The 23,509-nt window shown below is 41.7% G+C and overlaps 1 protein-coding gene and 1 long non-coding RNA gene across 2 annotated transcripts in view; one reads left to right on the top strand and one right to left on the bottom strand.

The window, feature by feature from the left end:
* Window positions 1-23,509, top strand: part of LOC308320344 — a 319,513-nt gene that overhangs the window by 269,741 nt on the left and 26,263 nt on the right. The window lies entirely within an intron of this gene.
* Window positions 14,174-16,752, bottom strand: LOC308319701 (regulator of G-protein signaling 5-like). Its single transcript, XM_080769845.1, has 5 exons — window positions 16,676-16,752; window positions 16,411-16,494; window positions 16,105-16,166; window positions 15,677-15,843; window positions 14,174-15,435 (listed from the first exon to the last, which is right to left on the bottom strand). Exons 1-5 carry the CDS (start codon window positions 16,717-16,719, stop codon window positions 15,226-15,228), a joined length of 567 nt encoding a protein of 188 aa, XP_080625971.1. The 5' UTR covers window positions 16,720-16,752; the 3' UTR covers window positions 14,174-15,225.

Here is a 23,509-nt window from a genome sequence, read left to right on the forward strand (position 1 = left end):
GTGTTGTTATGACTCCACGGCTCAGCGGTTGGAGATCGCAGACAGTTCTATACTTCTACGTGACGTTTGGCTCACTTCACCCTTCATGGCTAAAGGTCAACGATAGTGAACTCTGAGACAAATGCCAGCTACGGGTGCTGCCTATCTAGAGTGGCGCACGTGCATGAGTGCGTGTGTGTGTGTGTGTGTGTGTGTGTGTGTGTGTTTCAACTTTCAATATATTTGAGCGTATACTAATATACAGGTGATTGGGACGAAGTAGTGGCTAGCTAGGCAGGGGTTCTCAACCCGTGGTTCGCGAGACATGGTCAAAGCATTTAAAAAACGAACACCTGGCCTATAGGACCAACACTAATGTCAGAAGCAGCATGCAGGGTTTCTGTAGCCTGGTTCCCATGGCTGATTCGCTGTGTTCAATGTATTTATTTTGTCACTTCAAAGTGACAAAATAAATTCACGGAACGCAGCGAGCCAGCCTGGAAACCAGGCCAAGGGTTTCTGTGATCTTAATGAACAAAGCTACTCTGTTCAATGCCTGACAGTCCACAGATCCTCCAACAGCCTGCCAGACAAATGCTTGCATATTTATATACAAGTGACGTAACATTTTGACACTCCACTGCCACTCCGTGCCGGTGGCAGTGTCGGCCCGTCCGTCCAGCGGCTGCCGGTCCAACTGCCGATAATAAAAGAATATAGACGCCTCATTGGTCGCTGCAGTTCGTTGGAGCCACCTGTCTGCAACGGGAGGAGGAAGTCAAGCATGACGTGCTGAAGGCGTGCTGCGTCGCTGGTAGTCACATGTAGCACTTCCGGCATGCGCCGCCGGTTAAAACTCACCCGTGGCTTCCCTGTGAGATCATGGTTAGGGTTAGGTTTGGGGTATAGGGTGTCGGACTAATGCAAGAAACACTGCCGCGGCTATCGGCTATCGGCAGTTCCGCCGGTGCCCATAAAATGCATTCACTCTATCTCCAAATCTCTTTGCCGGAAATAGCAGCTCTACAAGCTTCACAATGCATTGTATTGCAACACATGAGCTTGATGTTGTATTCTTACGGAACGTTTGCCTAGCCTGTGGCAGTGGCTCAGGGTTACAGCAGAACAGACTTGACATTCCTGTTATAGTTTTAAGTTTAAGACTATATTAAATTGTCTTGTAATATTGTTTTGATCTCCAGATGGAACGGAGTTGGGAGAAGGCACCCTGAGCCTTTCCCAGGCTTGCTTTGATGTTTTTTTTATGGCTTTAGATAAAAGGCAAAGCGCTGTATAAATGCACCATTTACCATTTATTTACCTATTATGACATGCTAAGGTTCACGTTGTTCATTTTGACAACATCAAACTCTCCCATCAGGTGAAAAGAAGCAGCTTGGACTCCTCATGCATCGAAGGAGCATGATGTCAGTCCGCTGCCCCCCTAGGTTGGCAGAGGAAGTGTAGCGCCCAGGATTACATTCGATAATTGACACTGGGTGAAAAAATGGGTTACAAAATCGTGGGATAAAAAATTTAGATAAACTTTTTTGTGTGCTGATGCTTGGTCTTCGGACATCAGGCCTGAGAAGGTACGTGTCCAGTTTCTCTGTGCTGTGTCCAGAGGAAGCGAAAGGAAATTAAACTGATGTTCCCACAGCACAGTTTAATTGCTTTCACAAAGACGTGTTTATTTGCGAAGGCTTTTCCGGTAAACCTGGTTCTTAAACGGAGTAGGATAGAGCCACAGAAGCTGTTTTCTTTTGCATTACAATGCCTTTGTCTGTTATGCAACCAGGCCGGAATATTAAGGGGTGAACAGGAATCTGAGTCTAAATAATGGTGTGTTCCTTATTATTCCAGGCTTAGAGAAATAAATGACATTCTGTATTCAGAGAAAAATCTATCTTTTTCCATAAAAAATGTTTTAACAGTCAATCTTGCTCGTCCGTATAGTGTTATTGTAACACTAATACCACAAATAATGAATGTATGCGAGTGATTTCATATATTCAGTACATAACACATATTTTAGTACCAACCCTGTTAATAACTATTGCAGTTAATAATAATGATTTAAGTGCTTTATAATATGAGCTGCAAAAAGCAGCGTACACTGGATAGAAATCTAAAAGAAACATTGCAAAGCTGTGTTGGTTTGTACAATCAAGAGACTTCCACAACATCAGCTTCTGATGAACTAGATAACCTCAGCTGCACATCAAGTGATTATCGCAAAGTTCTCAGTCTTAAAGTCTGTACTGTGTAGCATAACTCTGTTTGGTTTTCTCATAGGTTGGGGGGGGGACGACCAGCAGAAATAGCCTTTACACTGATGTGATAACCACTGGCCAAACCAAACTTGACACTGTAGCTATAAGCCACGATGGAAAATAGCTGTAGTTTGAAGTGACCGGCTTGGCATCTGTGAAGCTGGAAATGGCCAGTGAACGGAAGACCGAGAGCTTGTTGCGTAATATAGTTCCAATGGTGGGAAATCGTAATGGCTTGTTGTTGCCGATATATATATACTATATTGGCCATATAGAACTCTTACAATTCCATAGTGTGTCCGGCAGCTTCACATGCAGGAGGGGGTTAATGCACTGAGGAGCACATCAATGAGAGATGTGATATGACCACTTTGGCAACTTTTTGAGAGATATAATGCGTCATTAATTTAGCTGTGCTCTGTGTATATTATGTGCTTCCCACGTGGGAACTGTAACGATGATTTGGTCCCAGTCAGTGAAAAGGAAATTGTCCTCCTGCCAAAGAATGATGTCTGTGCTTCTCAAGTCTGACAGAGGTTTTGTAAACTAACATATTAATTGCTGCAGTGGATGCTTTTGGAAATTAAATTCAGACAACGTAGCGGTTGCCAGAGGTGGCCACTTAGTTTTCAAAAAGTGTCATATTTAAATTATTATATCAATAATATTATACACATAATATTCGTAAGATTGCTCTGTGAATAGAGGTCACTGCTTAAGTGCTTATTGATACCAGTGAAGAAAACTAGCTCCGTTTGGAACCTCATATATCTACGCTTTAGCTCCGAGAAGAGGTTCCGTGTCGGGATATCCCGCAAGAGTAGAAATGGGGTTTAGCCGTCCAAAAACAGTGGCGAAAACCCCTTTCGCAGTATCGTTTCCAAAAAGTAAAGGTATGAGAACTGAGCTACAGATGATAAACTTAGAATAGGCACGTACAATCTTAAAACAGGGGTGAAACAACTGCTTAAATCAGGCTTAAATAAAAATTGAGTCCAGTCAAGCCCCGTCCGCATGCGCAATTGCGCACAATGCGCAGTACTGCTTCTGTAAGATTGCATTGGGAAAACATGGTACTGGCAGACTTCCTAAGCTTTGTAAGCGGTTGTTTCAATATCCGTAATGTTATGTGCTAAGTTTATCATCTGTAGCTCAGTTCTCTCTCATACCTTTTACTTTTTGGAAGCGATACACACGAAAGGAGTTTTCACCACTGTTCTTGGACGGCTCCTCAACCCCCGTTCTACCAATGCAGCTTAGATATGAGGTTCCAAACAGAGTATTGTGCATGGGAAGCAACTGAGTGGTTTTATGGTTGATTATGCAATAAGCAGGATATTTGGATAATGATGCAGTGCTGATGTCTCTTATAATTAAACAGTTTACAGTGCTCGCAATACAACAATACCATGGTGGTATTTACATCAAAGTCAGTGATCATGTCTTACATTAACATTAGGCTGCATGATTGCTGTTAAAGTATAGTCACTGAAGTTGGCATGTTGGAAATAGGCTAGTGGGCAAAGTAATCTACCGGTAGGCCTATGTACTGCATGAAAACGGTTTCTAACGTGTTGATGTCTTCACTGAATGTTCCAACTTCTATGGAACCAGACGGCCATGTTTTTTTTATGTTATAAATATTTGACCTATAGAGAAAGTAAGTTATCCTAACTTACTTTCTCACAGACACAGAACCCGCTTATTATGAAAATATGACAAAAGACCTTTCAGCTTCAGGAGAAATAAAGGACCCCTCGACTGACCAATATCTAATAGACTGCTAAATCCTCGTACTCAGATGACAGGCTTTGTTTTTGTTCCAACATCTGGCCTTCATTATGGCGTCTACAACTGAAATATGTCAGTGTGATCATTGTGTTTAAACCACGTGCGATTAGATCTGGCAGGTGTGTGTTCAAAGCCATATACGTGAACCAAACACAAAAAAGCACTGAAGATTTGTATCTTCAATGTTACAGTATGGCCTGCCCTACAGTACATCTATGTTGTCCATCGTCAAGGTTGAGGCAAACCACTTAAACCACATACTTGGGCGGCCGTAGATTAGTGGGTAGAGAGACAGACCGTCTGGTATTCAGAAGGTCACCATGCAGTTGACCTCCCGTGTCGGAGTGTCCCTGAGCAAGACGCTTATCCCCAAACATCTGACCCCCCCCCCCCCAACCCCCCAGAGCGCTCAGAGTGCTCATCATGACCATCTGAGCGCTGGTGAAGCTGAAACTGAATTTGCCCAGTGGTAGAAGCGACCTCGCCGCCCTAAAGGGTGGCAGCGGGGCCAGTGTCTTGAGTTGAGTGTACAGGGTTTGATGAGGTCTGACCATATATATGGAGCGTGTCTTGAGTGCACAGGGTTTGATGAGGTCAGACCAACATATGGAATGTCAGAACAGGTCAGCTCCATATATGGAAATCTAAGGGTGGCAGCGAGGGCAGTGTCTTGAGTGTACTGTGTACAGGGTTTGATGAGGGCCCAGGTAGGGCCCAGCCTTAATTTTCGGGCCTGTTGAGAACTCTAGTTTTTGCTGGCTGCCCCGGGCGCGGCTGCACTAATAACTTTGGCCTGTCTAGAGTTTGAATGGACAGGTATCAGTCAAAAGGGAGACAGCGAAGAGGAAGGACGGGTGGGGAAGGATCAACATATGGAATATCCGAACAGGTCACTTACGGTCGCAATAAGAACTTAGGGCAGCACAAATATCCTACGAGTAGGGCAACCAAATGGTTGGTGGCTTCATGGTTTATGTATACATACTATTCTGTAATTCCTCTATTCTACAACTATAGCCAATGTAATATGAGAGAAAACATAATACGTTAAGCAGCTTCAAATCTAAACAACAAAACTAAAATGCTTTTGTTTAAATATTCTATAAAGACAAATTAATAAAAAATGGTCAGTGAAACAGTGTTCATAATAATCTACTGTAACTGAATTAGCCGCAATGTCCGTTAATGTCAAAACAAAACAGCAGCTGAACTCTTTATGATCTCATGATCAGGAGAGTGTATGACGCAACAGACATGCGGCATCTGAAGCTTGTGTGTGTGCGCTGCATGGGGACAGAGGGTCTGAGCCCTATGCACCCCAGGGTCACTGATATAGCACAGTTTTCCTCTTCCACTTGGGACACTCAACACAACAAGACGTTTCCCACGCTTCAAGTGTTTCATTCAGTTTGTCCTTTCACAAATTATCCTCAATTATCCTCTCGTCTACTTTCCTGCCATCTCAAAGCAATGGACGTTGACCCTCCAAACTAGATTTTCATTTTCAGCTCACTCTTTGTATTTGTATTTCTGTTAAGCCTATACTTTGCATCCTATGCCTCTCCTATATAGTCACATCAATTTCAATGCCAAGCTTATATTGTCTTTATTTATTTTATATATTCTTTTATGGAGGGACAGACAGTAGGCTGACAGGAAATGGGGAGAGAGATGGGGGGAAGACATGCAGTAAAGGCCGTCGGGATCGGGAGTCGAACCCGCGGCACACTGCCAGACTGGATTACCAGCCAAGGTGCCTGGACCACTGAGCCATGGCCCAGGCCAAGCTTATCGTCACATCATATATTTACTGGTGTAAAAGAGAATTATTTCACGTACAAGCTTTCACAAAATGCAGTTCAAGAGATAATCATAGGAAAAGGATCATCTCAAATGACAAAACAACAATATCAAATATAATATACACAAGGTCACATGCATGAGCTCTTCCCTTCTCTACTCTGTTATGATAACATTAAGTATCTCGTCTTGCCAAACATATAATGGAAACTTTGCTGCGTGGGGTACAGTGAGATACTTCGGGGAGGAAACGTATTCCCTTTGACGCTTTGCTGGAGGGGGGGCCAGGCCACGCAGAGGTGCGGCCCGACTGGGGAGTTGATATCCTGGGGGAGATGCAGTGGAATGTGCACATTGGGTCATCTGGAGCTCCTCATGTCTTCATGGCTAGATAGAGGCCCAGGGCCCTAATTTCATCGTCTTTGCCTTTTTACTGTTTTGAAAAAGATTTTTGAATAGTTCAAATAGCCAATCTACAGCACCTTTCCAAAAAAAAAATATATCATGGAAAGGTTGGTTTATTTCCATAATTCCATTCAAAAAGTTTAACTTTCATAGATTATAGATTCAGTGCACGCAACGTCAATGTTTATTTGTTTATCTTTACACAATCTTGGCTTCCAGCTCATAAGACCCACTAAAACAGAATTTCAAAAAAATTGAATACTGTGAAGAAATCACCATTTACTCCTCAGTTTTTGCTGTTTTAATCTGAATGGCACATTAAGAAATTAGGAGTACATCAAATCAATCAAAATATGGTACTTTCAAAACAGAAATGTCAAGCTTCAATACTTTGGTTGGGAATCCCTTTTGCCTTCATCACTGCCTCGATACGCCGTGGCGTTGAGGCAGTCAGCCTGTGGCATTACCCGGGAGTTATGGAAGCTGCAGGTTTCCCTGATGCTTGCTATCAGCTCTTCTTTGTTTCTACAAGCTCACAACGTGTTGATGTAGATCGGCTAGTTGAACAATTTTAATATGTTTTTCAAAATAGTAAAAAAAAAAAGAAGTTTAGGGATAAGAGGGTTTAGTACTGACGGAAATAGAGCACCAATACTTTATCATTAAAATGTATGTAGAGTGTGATTCAAAGTTATTATTATCTGTGGGTGCACCACTAGGCCCTAGGCCACATTGCACAGTGAAAATGCTTGTTTAACCCACAGACCTGTGGTAGCGTACAATATACGTTGACGCCTCTGTGTCTCATAAATCGCTGCTTTACAAAAAATAATGTAATAAGAATTTGAAGTTTTTCAGAAACCTTTAGGTTAGATTTTTAGAAGGCTTTTTTTTTTTTAAATCGGCCTCAGTTCTAAGTGGGTTAATTAAAATCTGAGAATGTATCAATGAAACCAAATGGACCATGTATAGGGTCTCATTTGTACACCCTCGTGGGTCTGTGCCGTAACTGTGTTATGGTGGCGGGCCCCACTGTGTAGGCTATTAGGACGGGGCCGCACAGTAGTGCACACTACTTAGTTATGCAACAAAATCTGCATGCGGGCACTCAAAATATGTGCTCATGTGCTACTGCACAAAGTGCAGTGATAAAATACAGCTTATTACCGCCAGCTATTTAAAAAACAATCGCATGTAGGATGTTATCTTACATACAATAATGATACTATACGCAGATTGCGGTCTCTAGCCTGTCTAGGTCATACAGTACATGGGCAGCTGGCCTTAATATCAGAATACTGATATACAGTAGTATTGGTTTCAGCTGTTACTATCCAAACATGCAAACATGACCCGCTTTAATTACTTCAGTCTATATATGTAGCTTAATGACTAGTATTCAAATGTTATTGTCTTTTTTTATGTCCAATGTATTTGTATTTAAGTTCATAAAGTTAACATACGTATAACTAAATGCATTTGAAATTAAATAATACAAATAGAAATCGTCGTAGAATATCTGTACAGTGAAACTATAAACACTATAGAATAGATGAATAATGACCTGGCATCTGTCTACATATACTGTATCTTGTTCTCTGCCCAACACACATTTAACACAGAGGATGTTACTTTGTGGATGAAGACTCTCTTAAAATCCCTTATAGTATACACTGTCCTGGATATTACACATTTAGACGATTCTACAAATGCCTTCTAAATCCTGACAGTTTTCTGAAAACCCTATGTTTCTAGGTCAGTGGTTCTCAAACTATTTCAAGGACCCCTAGAATTATATGTAATTGGCCGCCGACCCCCATATGAAAATATGTTGTTCCAGCCAGGGACCTCCCAGAAGCAAAGATTTGAGTTAAAACGTTTGCTCTGAAAGAATATATATTCAAAGATTTGCACTACATTTTCACGATTTTTCAAAAATAGCACACCTACAAGTTCATAGCGCCTATGAGCTTGTAGATCTGCTATTTTTCAATAGCTAAAGTATAACGTAATGCTTAAAACAACAAAATGGGTTCCCGCCCAGAATGGGTTAAAGAAATGCATTCATGCTGCGATCAATTGATTGATTGATTGATTGATTGATTGATTGATTGAATACCTACTTCATTAACAATTTGCTAAATAAATTAAAGGCACAGTGAGTACAGTTCTATACAAGGTGGCTCAGGGGCAGAGTGGAAGGTAGAGCCACTTCCAAAGTATGCAATGAAAAAACAATATTGTTTTACTCACAGGGCAGGCCTTCAGCTCCCTCTAGTGTTTTATTTACCAAATTAAACTTAATTCAAAAGCACATGTGGACGGCTTCATCACTTCATACTAGCAGATCTACAAGTGCAGCGCTACGACCTTGTAGATCTGCTATATAGTACGAGCCCTTCCAAATATTACATTCTTAGAGTCTTCTCACTATGAAATAATGATTCATTGTGGATTTATAGTTAGGCAACAGTATGGAATAATGGAAAAGGAAGGCAGTCTGCATACTAATCTTGAGCTCCCTGATACTTTATTAGTAACTACTAAATTAGGTTGCCAACAGGCTTATTTTGTTTGAAGTGGGAAATAATTGGTACATAGTTTTTTTATTGGCCTAAAATATTGTCTACAGTAAATACATACAGTACATTCATCATAGCATTATGTTATAGGCCTACTTTAGCTATTGAAAACGTTTTAACTCAAATCTTTGCTTCTGGAGGGGGTCCCTGGGACAACATATTTTCAGATGGGCGTCGGCGGCCAATTACATATAATTCTTGGGGTCCTTGACATGAAATAGTTTGAGAACCAATGACATAGAAACATAGGGTTTTTCCAAAAACTGTCATTTGTAGAATCGTCATTTGTAGGTCTAAATGGGGTGTCCTGGGAACTCAAGAACAGTGTGTCCTTTTTCATTGTACAAATCTTTTGTTCTGCACCTGTAGAATTTTGTGTGTGTGTGTGTGTGTGTGTGTGTGTGTGTGTGTGTGTGTGTGTGTGTGTGTGTGTGTGTGTGTGTGTGTGTGTGTGTGTGCGTGCAGTGAATTTATGAATGGTCAAATGAGTAGGAATATTGTTAATATCAAATATGCCCTCTAGGTGTCAGTGCACTGCCAGGATTGTATATCAGGACCATGTGCACTGTGTCCATCAGCAGTGCTGCATATTATCAGGACCATGTGCACTGAGTGTCCATCAGGACCATGTGCACTGTGTGTCCATCAGGACCATGTGCACTGTGTGTCCATCAGGACCATGTGCACTGTGTGTCCATCAGGACCATGTGCACTGTGTGTCCATCAGGACCATGTGCACTGTGTGTCCATCAGGACCATGTGCACTGTGTGACCATCAGGACCATGTGCACTGTGTGTCCATCAGCAATGCTGCATATTTGTCATTTTTGTTAACCCTGAAGAAAACAGACGCTGAATCCCTATCAGTCTATTTTCCTATTTCTAGAATACAATAGAAACCATTGCTAGTGTGTTGTGCATTTTACTCTTGGATCTTTCTTTAGTTCAAGTTACAGTTTCTTATTGGCCAATATGCTGGCCAATATCATATTGACGATCCAGGCAAAGAAAAGAAAAGTCACCATTTAATAAGTCCTATGTGCGTGTTTGCTTTTTAGTTGTTGTCTTAGTTTTCTGTTGAATGATTACTGTACACAATACATTCTGTTCTATAATTGCCACCATACCAGGGACGTAGCTGACCATTTGGTTGCCCTACTCGTAGGATATTTGTGTTGCCCCCCCTCCCGACGAGAGTGCTGCTATTCCTCATGCAGATCGGCTTTTTTCACTGTTTGTGAGGACGCACACACGGCCCCTCGGCGTGTTGCCCTACTCGCAGTGCGTATTGCGCGTATAGGTAGCGACGGCACTGCACCATACTATTATTATAGTAATATTTACAGTACATGGCACAGTACATCAGCTACAGTATAGGCACTACTTAGTTGTGCACTGGCGTTGTGCGCTGAAAGCAGCAGTTCTACAAGCTCACAACACATTTACTCTGTAAAGTGCTCATTGATAAGTTATCACGTGTAGCTCAGTCCATCTCCAGCACATGCAACATAGCGTCACTATTTAGCTAAAATTGTCGCAACTTGACACATTGTGAGCTTGTAGATCAGCTATTTTAGTAGTACAGACCACTGTTGGACCCCGGTCAATGTAAGAATGTATCTACTGCAGGTTTAAGTGTTTAAGAAGAACACAATTGTGTCTACGAGAAAAGGAAACTCACTGATAATGGCAAAACATATGGCACTCACTTTTCTCACACAACAAATCCACAAGATACATGCCTGTGGGTTACCATGGGGTATTAAGAGGCTACATTATGGGATGTTAATATGCATCAGGTGTGTATACTGTACCAGCTGTCTTATTATACCTGATACTGGCCCCACTCATTGATGACATTTAAATACACAGAGCAGAAATTCAGCTACACTTCTTTGTGCATTTGCTGCAGACAGTAACAGTGCAACTTACCAACCACTCACAGGTGGTTGGTAGTTTTCAACCAGTGGTCCTTGAGGAGGTTCCAGGTGGTCCCCAGCTAAAAGGTGGAGAGATTTGGTGTTTTTTCCTTTCCGGTCCCATAACACATATTCTGTGTTAGCCGATACCGAATACCAATACCAGAAACAAAATATCTTATTTTGAAGTCCACCGACTGGGAATAGTGTTTATCTGGTGCACTCAAATGTGCACTTGCAGTTTGGGAAACTCAAAAGCAAACTCCACACGCCCCAACATTTTATTTACATGCCATAGTGTCAACCCCTTACCCCTGTGTCGGATCTGGACTAGACTGGCATATTTGCCAATACTGATATGACCCGATATGACCAAATAAGTAAAGTAAATAACAGCTAAAATGTACAAAACAAAAAATAAAGGGACCCACAAAAATGTGTCCGCGACCCACAAATGGGTCCTGAGCCACTGTCTGGGAACCATGCAGTGCATTAGCAGTCTGAAAATGCCACGGTCGTAAGCTTGGCTGGCAGAGAGAGAGAGAGAGAGAGAGAGAGAGAGAGAGAGCAGTGGCCATTCTTCAGGGTGCTTTATTGTCATTATGTCAGGTTAATTGTCATTTATATGGGAAGGTTGATGGCTTGTGAACACAATGTGTCATACCAATTTTATGGTCTACTACCAACTCCTCGCAACTTCTGGTCTTCCAAGAACGAGTCGTCAAATAAATTCACACCACCAGAACACTCTAGTATCCAGATACTGTTCTCGCTTGTTGTCTTTGGACCAGAGCCTGCAGGAACTACCGTAACTAACCCATTGTTAAGAGTGCTTCTGCAGTGCAGTTTAGAATGGTTGCCACGGTGACGACCAGGCCTGTTATCGCACCTGCTGCTAAACATGCTGTAGCAACAATAATGAGCAAATAATACAGGCATTGTCCGCTCTATCAGGAAATTACAAATAATTGTCAACTTTCTGCGAACATGTGTGCAGCAAAAAATGTGTGTGTGTGTGTGTGTGTGTGTGTGTGTGTGTGTGTGTGTGTGTGTGTGTGTGTGTGTGTGTGTGTGTAAAAAAATGACAAATGGGAGGGTTAAGAGTAAGGAAATACGGATGAGTTAATTTTCTCAAAGTTTGAAGGTAATAATGAATTGCATTTTTATAGCGCTTTTCCAAGTGCTCAAAGCACCTTACAATGGTTCATTCATTCATACATTGGGAGGTGACAGTGACAGTGACATTGGGAGGTGACAGTCTCTGCTTTCACAGGTATATGAATAGCAAAAAAAATCCATTCGGACAAATTGTACTTCAAGGTTAAAGTGCATTGTGTTGCTGAGAACGGAAGAGCTAGCCGTGGTCAGAGCATTGAGAAAAACGCATTAAGGCCTTTCCAGAGTTCACATATTTCTAGAAGGTTTGCAAGTTGGGTCAATGTGACATCTCATTTTGTAGCTCTATTGAAAAGCAAACCGTATTCAATAACCATCTTTTCTGCATTCGCTCACAAATTATGATGCCTCATTTCACCCCGACATTCATGAATAATAATGTGATTATATGCATATTTCATACAGTGGAGTAACAGTGTCGGCACAAACTCAGTCAAAGCCTAACATTTCGGTACCCAATATTTGTAACAGATCCAGGGCAGTATTCACATGTAACACTTGTGTGAAGTGAGGGGCGCTAATATATTAAAGTAAGTAAATTAACTCATGTTGCTATGATTACTAGGTGATGTAATGGTGATGTTAAACAAACGGTGTCAAAACAAACATTAAATTATCTTTATTGTAATTGGCATTTAATGTTTGTGTTAGGGACAAGACAATTTGAGAATCCCATCGTCAAATATTCAGGAAAACAGCGGCCCCTAGCTGTTGTTCCTCGAAGCAACAGGCTGTCTTGAGAGACTAGAGACAAGATGACGTTGAACTAAAAACAAACATTAAACCTGTATATAGGAGGGGCTAGCGCCCCTCAAAAATCACACTTGTGTGAAGTGAGGGGCTCTCTAATCAGCATACGTCATCATCATTATACCATATCATATTCCATGCTGCTCAGCCAATCAAATCATCACTATTATGTGGTACACACAAACACACAAGGCTGGGCATAGGAGGGACTAGCGTCTATTCATTAGTCATTTAGTGCCCTAAACAAACATTAACGTCCATAGACTTGGCTGGCCACGAAATACATCATAAGGTATCTAAACAAAGTCGACTAAAACTAAAACTAAGACGAAAAATGTTCGTCGACTACCTTTTTCCACTGACAAAAACTAAATGGAAACAATTTAGTCAACAAATAAAACCTAGACTAAAATGTTAGGAAGCGACTATAGTGGACAAGAGATCCAGTATAAGTCATTTTACACTTGGTTGCATGCTGAAAATAGCTGACCTAGATCGGCTATTTTCAGCAAGTGTAAAATCAGCCATTATGACGGCATTAATCTTCAAAAGCCACGTACTGGAGGGGCTAGCGCCAGACACAATAGAGGGTATACGCGTGACATCATCATCAAACCGAAAGTTATGCAGGAATGCCTAATGAGTGGCAAAAAACTACTTTCTGGCCTTGACAGCCCATACATCCAAACAGAAAAGTCCTATCTGATTGCATTAAACAATGTTAAACTCACTTTTGCTGTTGCTTTGCCACTCAGTGTGCCGTTCACTTTAAGCATGCGCATACTCTCTATAGAAGTAGTCACAGATGTCATGTCAATGTCATTAGATAGATTTGTAGAGATTCAGGGTACTGTTGTACTAGATCAGGGGTTCTCAACCCGTGGGTTGCGACCCCTCAGGGGGTCGCCAAATTATTTATTTAAAAAAATGTTTTTATTTTTTTGCCACTGAATGACTGGAAAAATGGAAATGGAGTTTGCAATGTAAACTCTACATTTCCATTTTCCAGCCATTCATACTATGTAAACTTTACATAGTAGGGGAGAGCCGCCATGGTTGTAACGCGTCATGGTTGTAACATGCACGTTATCTCTCAGCATGTGGACCATGGTGACATTGATTAATTCTTGAAGCTTCTAATATATTATTTGTGCCCTAAAATCTATAAATCTCACATTATTAAGACAACCGGCCGGTTCCACGTGCTGCACAAGGTGCCCTTTTTTCACTTGAGCACCTGCCCCTCTAAATGTCTGTGCATGCCACTGAAAATGTCTTTATACTGGAGGACAAAATAGGTTATGGATGTGATTATCTTTGTTAAAATAATTATTTGTCCAGATATCTAGATTAAAATAAAAACAATATATTGTCATAGTCATACTTTATTTTTTTTAAAATAATTATTAAACAGTTTTGAAAGAACAAAACTAAACTAACATCATCACACAATATGGCAAGTAAGTACTTACAACAAGTATTTTTGGTCTGTTTTATAAATAAATAAAATAAATAGGCTTACAATATATTTTACACTTGGAACAAATAAATACAATATATTTTAGACCTGGAACAAATAAATAAAGACAAATTATATGCATGTTCATGAACAAGTCCCTGACAGAGGACGATTGCGCATCCCAATTGAGAGACTGAGAAATGGCATTCTCCCACTACTGGCATTTCTGTTTGATTGTCACGTAGCCTCACATTCACGACAGCGCATGAACAACAGACCTTCATTTCTGGTTAAGGAAAATATTGGTTTGGCTTCCTTCAGACAATGCAGCAGCATAGATAATAACAACGATAGTATAATGATAAAAAATAAATAAAAGAAACGTAAAAAGATTTGAAGAAAGGAAGAGAGTGCAAAAGAGAGCAAAGAGAGAATAAAATATAGATTCAATCGAGCATCGTCAAATGTACAAGTGCATACAGTCTTGGTATATTGTATATATACCATACCAGCATCATTTTTCTTTTCTTTTTTTCCAGTAGCTGCTATACCTAACTCTGTGCAAACAACTTCACAGTGTATTGACTGTATTCTATATGTACAACGTATGGCTATCGTTCTGCGTCGGTACTTCTCATTCCTTTCTCCCCTTCGCACATTACGTATCTAATTGTCTTCTTCAATGCACCTTTCCTTTCGGTTAAGGCCTATTCATAGTCTGGATTTTCGGTGGTGAGGTGACTATACCGCTCCGGTGGTGAGGTGACCACTGGAGCTGAAATAACGTTGAGCGGTGGTGAGTAAAAACAGAGAGAAGGGCTGGGGCGGAGGCGGCTCGTGACGTCATGTTGTAGTTCGGTGGTCACCTAACCACCGAAAATCCAGACTATGTATGAGCCTTTAGAGATGGTGCCCGGCTGCATGCCTGCCGCAACGCACAGACATCCATCCATTTCTATAGAAGCCATCGTGAGAAGTGGCCCCGGTCGGTCTCCACGTTCCGTACCGGCCTCGTCCCGCAACGCCAACCCTTTTAATGGCCATCATCATGCCTTGTATTCTCAACCCCCTTGAAAGGGGCGACCGTGTCTTCATATCTTCTCCCATTGGGCCTGCGGTTTGAAGGTCTTGCTGCCGGCGTGGGCGGTCAGCTCCCTGTACACCGGGGAGCGCAGGAAGCGAGGGTAGCAGTCCTTGAGCATCAGCATGTAGATCCTGTGCTGCGCCAGGTCGAAACAAGAGCCCGAGGGGGCCAGCAGGTTGGCTGTGGTGATGTCACGTGTCTCGTGGTCGATGTTGATCTAGAAAAAAGCGTGTGACGCATAGACGGGAGGTATAGTCAGTATACACAGCGACTTTACTCATTATGCTGTGTCGTTCTGTGTGTGTGTGTGTGTGTATTGTTACACGGCACATAAGATTACTAATACTTTTCAAACTATTGTATTGTATAAATTATAGTGTCGTTGACAAGTATAATAATACATAATGTGTCAACGTTCAAGTTTTATAGGGCTCAATTTAAATGAAGTTGTTTCTTACCTCTCGGGGCGCATCGACGCCGATGAACTCGTCATAGATCTTCTGGGCTTTAGCCGGCAGCTTTGCGGCAGATTTGATACACTTGTATTGCTCACAGGCGAAGTAGAACGCAATGTTTTCCTCGCTGAACTCAGACATCAGGAAATCTGTGAAGGCACACAGTCCATCTGAGGGAGCAGAAAGGGGCCGGTGTAAATTCTGGCAATTGGCAAACTGTGTGTGTGAGTGTGAGTGTGTGTGTGTGTGTGTGTGTGTGTGTGTGTGTGAGAGTGAGAGTGAGTGTGCATGCTCGTCCGTGCGGGCGTGCATGCGTGCGTGCCTGCTTGCGCATGCGTGTGCACATGCCTGTGTGCTTAATGCTTATTTATGTATACCGGTATTTGTGTTAATGTGTCAAGATATTGGTAAAGTCTAAAAAGCCTACTTACGTTTACTTGCAAGGATATTTTCAAAGCACTCTCTCCACCTCAAGCATTCCTCTAGGTTGGGCCTGAAAATGCACACGTTAAATTTAGGCTTCACCTTAGCATTTTAATAAATCCATCATGTTGATAAATCACTTTCTGTTGCACAGTATCTAAATAGGATGTAATAATCCCAGAGGATTATACAGAGACATTGGAGTTGGAGCCACTTGGAGGGGGGATGAGGGGGGAGGGAGGGAAGAGGGGTGCTGCTTTTTCCAAATAAAATGAATATTATAAAAAAAAGGATGTAATAATCCCAAAGCATACCTGTTTTTCAATATTTTGCAGCGAGATAGAGTCCAATCTCGTTTCAGCAAAACACGTCCCAGCCTTGCTTTCAGTCCCTTAGCCCTGGAAAAAAGGGAATCATTTTAACGTAGTCTTTGAATATATACCGGTACAAGAAAATTGATGTGTATGAGGTACCGATGGTGCTAATGATTCAATCTGGTCTCCTCAAATCTACCCCAATCCGCATTACAATCCAAGTTAATATAATTTGTAATGATAAAAGCCAGAAGGTCTGATGTACCTTTCCAAACAGGAGTTAGGCAGTGATGCAAGTCGTTTGCACATTGTGTGTAGCGGCGTTATATAATGTTCAGCGCGGTGCTGTTATCCGTCAGCCAGACCCCAAGAGAGGAGGAGGAGGAGGTGGTGCAGCAGCAGCAGTGTCTGCAATGTGGCGGAGCAGACATTATTATACTCCTACCTCTAATGCATCATCAGCCCTCTCAGCCAATCACGTGGCGAGCGGTGGGGGGGGGAGAGAGAGAGAGAGAGAGAGAGAGAGAGAGAGAGAGAGAGAGAGAGAGAGAGAGTGAGAGAGTGAGAGACAGCAGAATAAAAATGATGTCTTGTATTGTTGCTCATGATTCCATTTTCCTTTTCAGTGTCCCTGAAATGTTGCCATGGTAATTAACATCTATGTAACCTCCGCTCCAACAACATTGACACACAATAGCAATTAGCAACTTCAGTATTTAAATAAAGAACGTCTTGCTATTACCTGTGGTGTGCGGGCTCCATCCAACCTACTGAAGTTTCTTTTAGCCCAGCACCCAGCCTGTCGATGTGCGTATTCTACGTCTGCTCACACAATAGCAACTTCCCATACAGTGTGTTGTATACACATGCTCAGACATGTGAATGAATGAATGAATTAATCTTTATTTTCGTGTCTTGTCGTTAAGACCCATCACTTACGGGATTATAAGACACCAACAACATAAATAAACAATATCACGTTCACTTCTCACAAGCTACACCAAGTATTTGGTAAAAACAAAAACAGAACAGAATTAAGCTAAAACATAAAAATAAAATACATCACATATAAGTTGTCTTTGTCCGTACAGTATGTCCCAAGCTTTCACTATATATTCTGCTAATGCAAATATCTTCTTTTCGAATATCCATCTCAGTCGCTCTGCATCACTTAACCACATCAGATCTATATCTGAGTATGTGTGTGTGTGTGTGTGTGTGTGTGTGTGTGTGTGTGTGTGTGTGTGTGTGTGTGTGTGTGTGTGTGTGTGTGTGTGTGTGTGTGTGTGTGTGTGTGTGTGTGTGTGTGTGTGTGTGTGTAGATTTGGGGCACGGAAAATAAAACATTTTGTATGTTGATGCTAATCAGATGTGGGCTTTAACTTATGCATAATAATTACACTTTGATCGTTCAATTCGATTTCATTCAACTAAAAAGCAATGTGTAATGGATACTGTGGGAAAACAGTTCAATTAGCCCTTCACTAAATCGCTTCCCAATCTGTCCTTGACAGAGAAGGTGCGGTCTCCTCTAAGCCTCAATGTGGTCGGTGGAACCTCCAGTAGCTCTAGGTCTGTTGATCTAAGGTGCCTAGTGGTGGGGGGGGGGTACTATACCAGGTCAGATATGTAGGCGGGGGCTAGTCCGTTCAGGGCTTTGTAAATAAATAAAAGTGTTGTAAAATGAATTCTAAATGGCACCGTGCAGCCAGTGGAGGGAGGCCAGGACTAAATGGCACCGTGCAGCCAGTGGAGGGAGGCCAGGACGGGAGTGATGTGGTCTCTCTTCTTGGTGCCGGTTAGGAGCCTGGCTAACTGGTGATTGTACAGGGTAAAGGAGTAGTTCACCAACATGAGATGCTTATTTTCAATTAATCAATTACAGACCCCATGAAGCCTTGAATTCATGGAGATTTGTTTGCATTCCTTAAGCCAATAATTTGATGACTGGCAGAGTCTCCGGACTCCGGACTCTCCTGCTGAGTCTCCTATTGACTGTCGACCCGGTCATCACATGATTAGCTCAGGAATACCCTGAAGAAGGCATTCTGTGTTTACGTTTGTGGAGGGAACTTGTACAGGTGTTATTATAACTCAGAGAGTCCAGATAAAAGTAACACTCCACATCCATGGTTTGATAAAAAAAAAAAAAAAAAGGATTATGTAGCCTATAAGACTTACAATTTACAATTTACAATTTAGGCATTTAGCAGACGCTCTTAATCCAGAGCGACTTACATTAAGCAAGAACAAAAAAGCATGGGTATACATCACATAAAGACATTTATCATGAAACATGCGTAAGCTAAGAAAGTAACAGTGGAATATCTATAATGAAACTATACATATAAGCTATACATCTATACTACTATGCTATACATATGTACTATGACGTGCTATGACAATAGCACATACAATGCACTTATGCTGTCTACATAACATGCTATAAGTCTGTATCAAATGCTATCTAAGTCTACAGAATTGCTATCTAAGGGGGTGGGGTAAGTGCTATGGGCCATGATGGAGTCTGAAAAGGTGGGTTTTCAGACTACGGCGGAAGATTGGGAGTGATGCTGCAGTTCTGACTGCAATGGGAAGTGCATTCCACAGTTTTGGAGCCAGAAGGGAGAAGAGTTTGGGACGTGTGGAGTGTTGTCCCGGCGTTTTTAGTGAGGGTACTTCCAGCTTCCCTGCGTTGGCTGATCTGAGTGAGCGGGAGGGTTTGTAGGGTTCGATCATACTTAAGACTAGAAGTTTGAAGCCATTCATAACTATTTACAGTGTCGGCCTCTCAACAACAGGGGTGAAAGTGGCACAAAATGAAATAAGTAATTGTGTAATAGTGATTTGAATGGTTCATTCTCAACACGTGTCAATGGTCCCACTTACTGTGTGTGCGTGCGTGCGTGCGTGAACATGCAGGGGGCCCATGCAGGCAGACAGATGTTCACGGTGCCTCGGTCAGTGTGTCTCTGTATTAAACAGTAACCAGTGAAGTGTGTCTCTGTATTAAACATTAACCAGTGAAGTGTGTCTCTGGGCAACACTGTGGACAGTAGCAGCTCCCCTGCGGGGCTCCTTCCCTGTCCCAAGTCAACTTAGGCGCGATTCATACTCCTATTTTAGAGGGGGGGGGGGGGGGTGTTACTATCCTAAAGTCGGCTCTTCGGTGCTACTGAAAAATTATTTTCATTTCGGCCCAAAGCTGTAAAATAGGAGTATGAATCGGCCTTTAGTCATAAGCCACGATAAGCAGTGAGGCGTTAAAATAATAAAAAACAACAACAAAAGGAAAGTTCAGGCCTTTGGTATTAGAGGTGGACCCTCTCATTTAAGTAAAGTTATGTGTGTTGGTTGGTGCATGAATGCGTGCTGTGCATCTTAAAAGGAGATGGCTGCTGATGCTCTTTATATTCAGGGGTAGCGAGTTCTAGCTTACTGCTCCTCCAAATCTAAACGTTTTCCCATTTCAGTGGTGAACGTGGGTCAGGTCTGCTGTGCTGGCTCTGGTAAGATGGGAATGAACTTCACTGAGCTTCTGAAAATGTTTACAAAGGTACTCAGGGGTGCTGTTGATATACGTTGATATACGCTATATGCACTTTGTTCAGTTGGAGTTGAACTGACCTGACCACTAAAGGGAGCCAACCCAACTGCTGAAAGAGCATTTTACCAACATGGACCCTTGCAGAGCCCAGAAACCAGTCTGACCAGCTTGTTTTAAGAGACCTGTAGCTTCTCTTTTAGGGCTTTATTGGTAAGACCACCATGGAAACAATATAAAACCAGCGAGTTTGCTAATAATTGAAGACTATTGCCGGGTCCAGAAACGGTGCTTTCCTGGCTAAGAACTTGGTTCTGCCTTGCTAATGGTGGCCATTAGCCATGGTTTCACATGGTGTCAGACACCCTTTCACCGTAACGTTCTACAAATGCCTGGACAATCAGTCAGAATTATAAGGGAATCATCTCAGCTCATGAACATGCTCCCACGTTTTAGTGAGAGCCACCCACCCAGCAAGCATCTGCTTCTCTCCAATGTGTCTGTCCTGACTCCTGACCCTGTCATGCTGCACCGATACTGCATCATACTCTCAGTGACACAGTGTGTGATAATACTGTTGACACTGTATTGATATCAGTGCATTCTGTCGATGACCTAACAACACTGATACCGTGCATTATTGTTTCTGCATAGTGCAGGATATTGGGTGTATGTTGCTGTATACCGTCATTCATTGCTGATACTGTAGTGTAATGTGGCAATTTTTTGCGGTGTCTAACCATTCAAATGAACAGCTATGTGTGTCTGTCCCCATGTCTGTTTGAGTACAGACAGTTACATAATACCGCTGGGCGGCTGGGTGGCACTGTTGAGCACTAGCCTCACGTTACCGCCTATCATAGCAGCATGGAATCGGTTAATAGGCCTACTTTTTTTTTTCTGTCTTTTTTTTTTATATATCTGCCAATATTTGCTGTGTCTTAATTGAATTGAGCCGGCTAACGGGTTGCCTTTCTTAGCCAGATAGAGGAGAGAAGAGGGTCAGGATAGGCAACGACAAGAGAGTGTGTGAGAGAGAGAAGGACACGGCAAGTGTCAGGAAATAAATGACGCAATGTTGTGCTATTGAATGTTGCTTACGAAACTCTAATTCACACAGACGCACGCACACACGCACACGCACACGCGCACACACACACACACACACTGATAACCGAACCGGTTCAACCCCCGGTGGACAAGTGGCCACAGCGTATTCGAGTGCTCTGTTACATTTACTGGAATTAGAGTTTCGTAACCGACTGAACCAGTAGAGTAACATGGCATCGTCACCTTCATTATTATGTCACATGATTAGCGTGTGTGAATGAGTGAAGTGAAGTCACGACGACAATGCAACTATGTTCTCTGTTTAGAAAGTGGCCCAGATGTGGTTTTGTCTATACAGAGTAGACTGATGTCCTACTTTCAACACTCTCTCCATCATTGGGACTATTCTGACTAAACACATCCACGGCAACAAGAAAATCAATGTATGTGATTTTCTTGGTGGGCATATTACTGGTGTCCCAGATACTGAAAGGGCAACGCGGAATAACAACCATAAATGTTTGATGTTTTCATGTCTTGTTTTTTTCTTGGAAGCAGTGACTCAGTCTGGTAAATCTGGTTATAGGATTTATAAAAAAATAACAGAATAAAAAATAATGCAAAATATTGCGTTACTCTATGTTGCTATATTCTTTATATTATGATAATTGTTAGTTATTTTTATTTCAACTAAATTGTAGTTTTTACCTATTTCTATAGCACTGATCTCAATTGAAACTGTCCATGTGCTCTAGTATGTATGTCCTGATTTCTTTTAAATACAGTATAATGGAATGACAAATAAGTAAATAAAGTAAATACGTTTATTTATAGAGCACCTTGGCTTTCACAGACAATTACAGTCACAACTAAGCTATAGATCAGACCAGAACTATTGACTCGATCTAGATCTAGTGCCACTTTGTATGTACTGTATGCCAGTGCTTCCCAAAGTGGGGTCCGGGGACCCCCAGGGGTGCTTGAGGGAGTTCCAGGGGGTCCCCAGCTAAATGATAGTATGGAACCAAATGGACCCTTATGGGTCTATAACTCAGAGAGTGTACAAGCATTTAACTTCAAATTAACTTTGATTTTACAATATACATTGGGGGGGGGGGGTCTCAGAGAGCCATTAAATGGGCGTCCGTAAACTAATGCATGTCAAACTGTGGGGTCCTTGAAATTAAACGGGTTGAGAATCTCTGCTAGAGCCGTAAAAATCTTCTCATATGCACCCTGGCATGTATTTTCTAAATGGGGTCCCGCGGGATAATGAGTGTCAATTTGGGGGTCCTAGACATGAAAAAGTTTCGGAATGTATGTTTTCTAATCAAAATTACAGTTGTCACAAAGTTACAGTAATGTAGGCTATACATAGGTCTGCTGGCCGAGCCCTGCCTCTGCTGTCAGGGCTCCTCAACTCATGGACTGGCATCAGTGTTGAAACTTGATTTTAACAGCATAATTTGGATTTAATTTTAGCCATAGTCTTTTTTTTTAATACAATTCCGTGTAGTTTGTCATATTATAGTCATCTGTATTCTGAAATGTTTTAGTGTCTTCTACAGTCTACATTAAAATGTGTTTTGGTGCTGCCCTGATGGCGTCGTTATTATGCCTGATTTTATATAGCTACACTTGGCTGCACTCTGAAAATAGTAGATCTGCTATTTTCAGTGTGCAACCAAGCATAAAATGACTTGTCTTTCACTGGATCTCTTCTCCACTAGTCCCCCCCCCTCTAGTCCCCCCTGTGGAGAATTATTTATAAATCATATTAATGTATCCTCTTGCTTGCTCACAGCTGAACCTGATCGTGTCATGTCTGAAATCTCCATGCTGAGCTCAAGATAATCTCTCTCTCTCTCTCTCTCTCTCTCTCTCTCTCTCTCTCTCTCTCTCTCTCTCTCTCTCTCTCTCTATATATATATATATATATATATATATATATATATATATATATATATATATATATATATATATATATTTTTTTTTTAATATGATACAGTATGAGTCAGTGATATGAGTCAGTTTTCAATTAAAGTCAATAGGTCTTGCTTTATTCACAAATCACAAATGCCTGTCTGACATGTAGTACAGTTGGACAGTTTTTTATTGTAGGCTATGTATATACCGTTGTTGTAGGCTATGTACTGTAATTGTGTTTTTTTGTTTTTCTATTATTATTTTTTTCTACATATTTTCCAGAACATACTTTTTGTTACTACTCGTACAGATGTAGTCCACAACTCAACTCAACAGAAATCAGTACACATATCCTGCAGTCATGTGATGTGGGGTCAGGACAACGAGGCCTTTTCGTGGAGGGGTCAGAATGAAATTTGGACTTTTCGTCTTTTTTTCGTCTGTGGTACTCATTTATCATTCCTATTTTTCAAATTCCATTCCGATACGGCTATGATTGGCCAGTGGTCTATTCCCCAACAAAAGTCATGAATGCAGCAATGTGTGGGCAATGTGGGTCCCAATGTGGGTAGTAATGTG

Source organism: Protomyctophum bolini, assembly GCF_963924005.1.
Source record: "Protomyctophum bolini genome assembly, chromosome: 8".
NCBI lineage: Eukaryota > Metazoa > Chordata > Actinopteri > Myctophiformes > Myctophidae > Protomyctophum > Protomyctophum bolini.

What these genes read in the sequence shown, in the direction of transcription:
- LOC308319701 (XM_080769845.1), bottom strand. Translation starts at nt 16,719, where the DNA reads ATGTGCAAACGACTTGCATCACTGCCTAACTCCTGTTTGGAAAG. An exon ending in TGCAAAATATTGAAAAACAG is followed by an intron (nt 16,167 to 16,410) that starts GTATGCTTTGGG and finishes GTGCATTTTCAG; the next exon opens with GCCCAACCTAGAGGAATGCT. An exon ending in AAATATCCTTGCAAGTAAAC is followed by an intron (nt 15,844 to 16,104) that starts GTAAGTAGGCTT and finishes CTGCTCCCTCAG; the next exon opens with ATGGACTGTGTGCCTTCACA.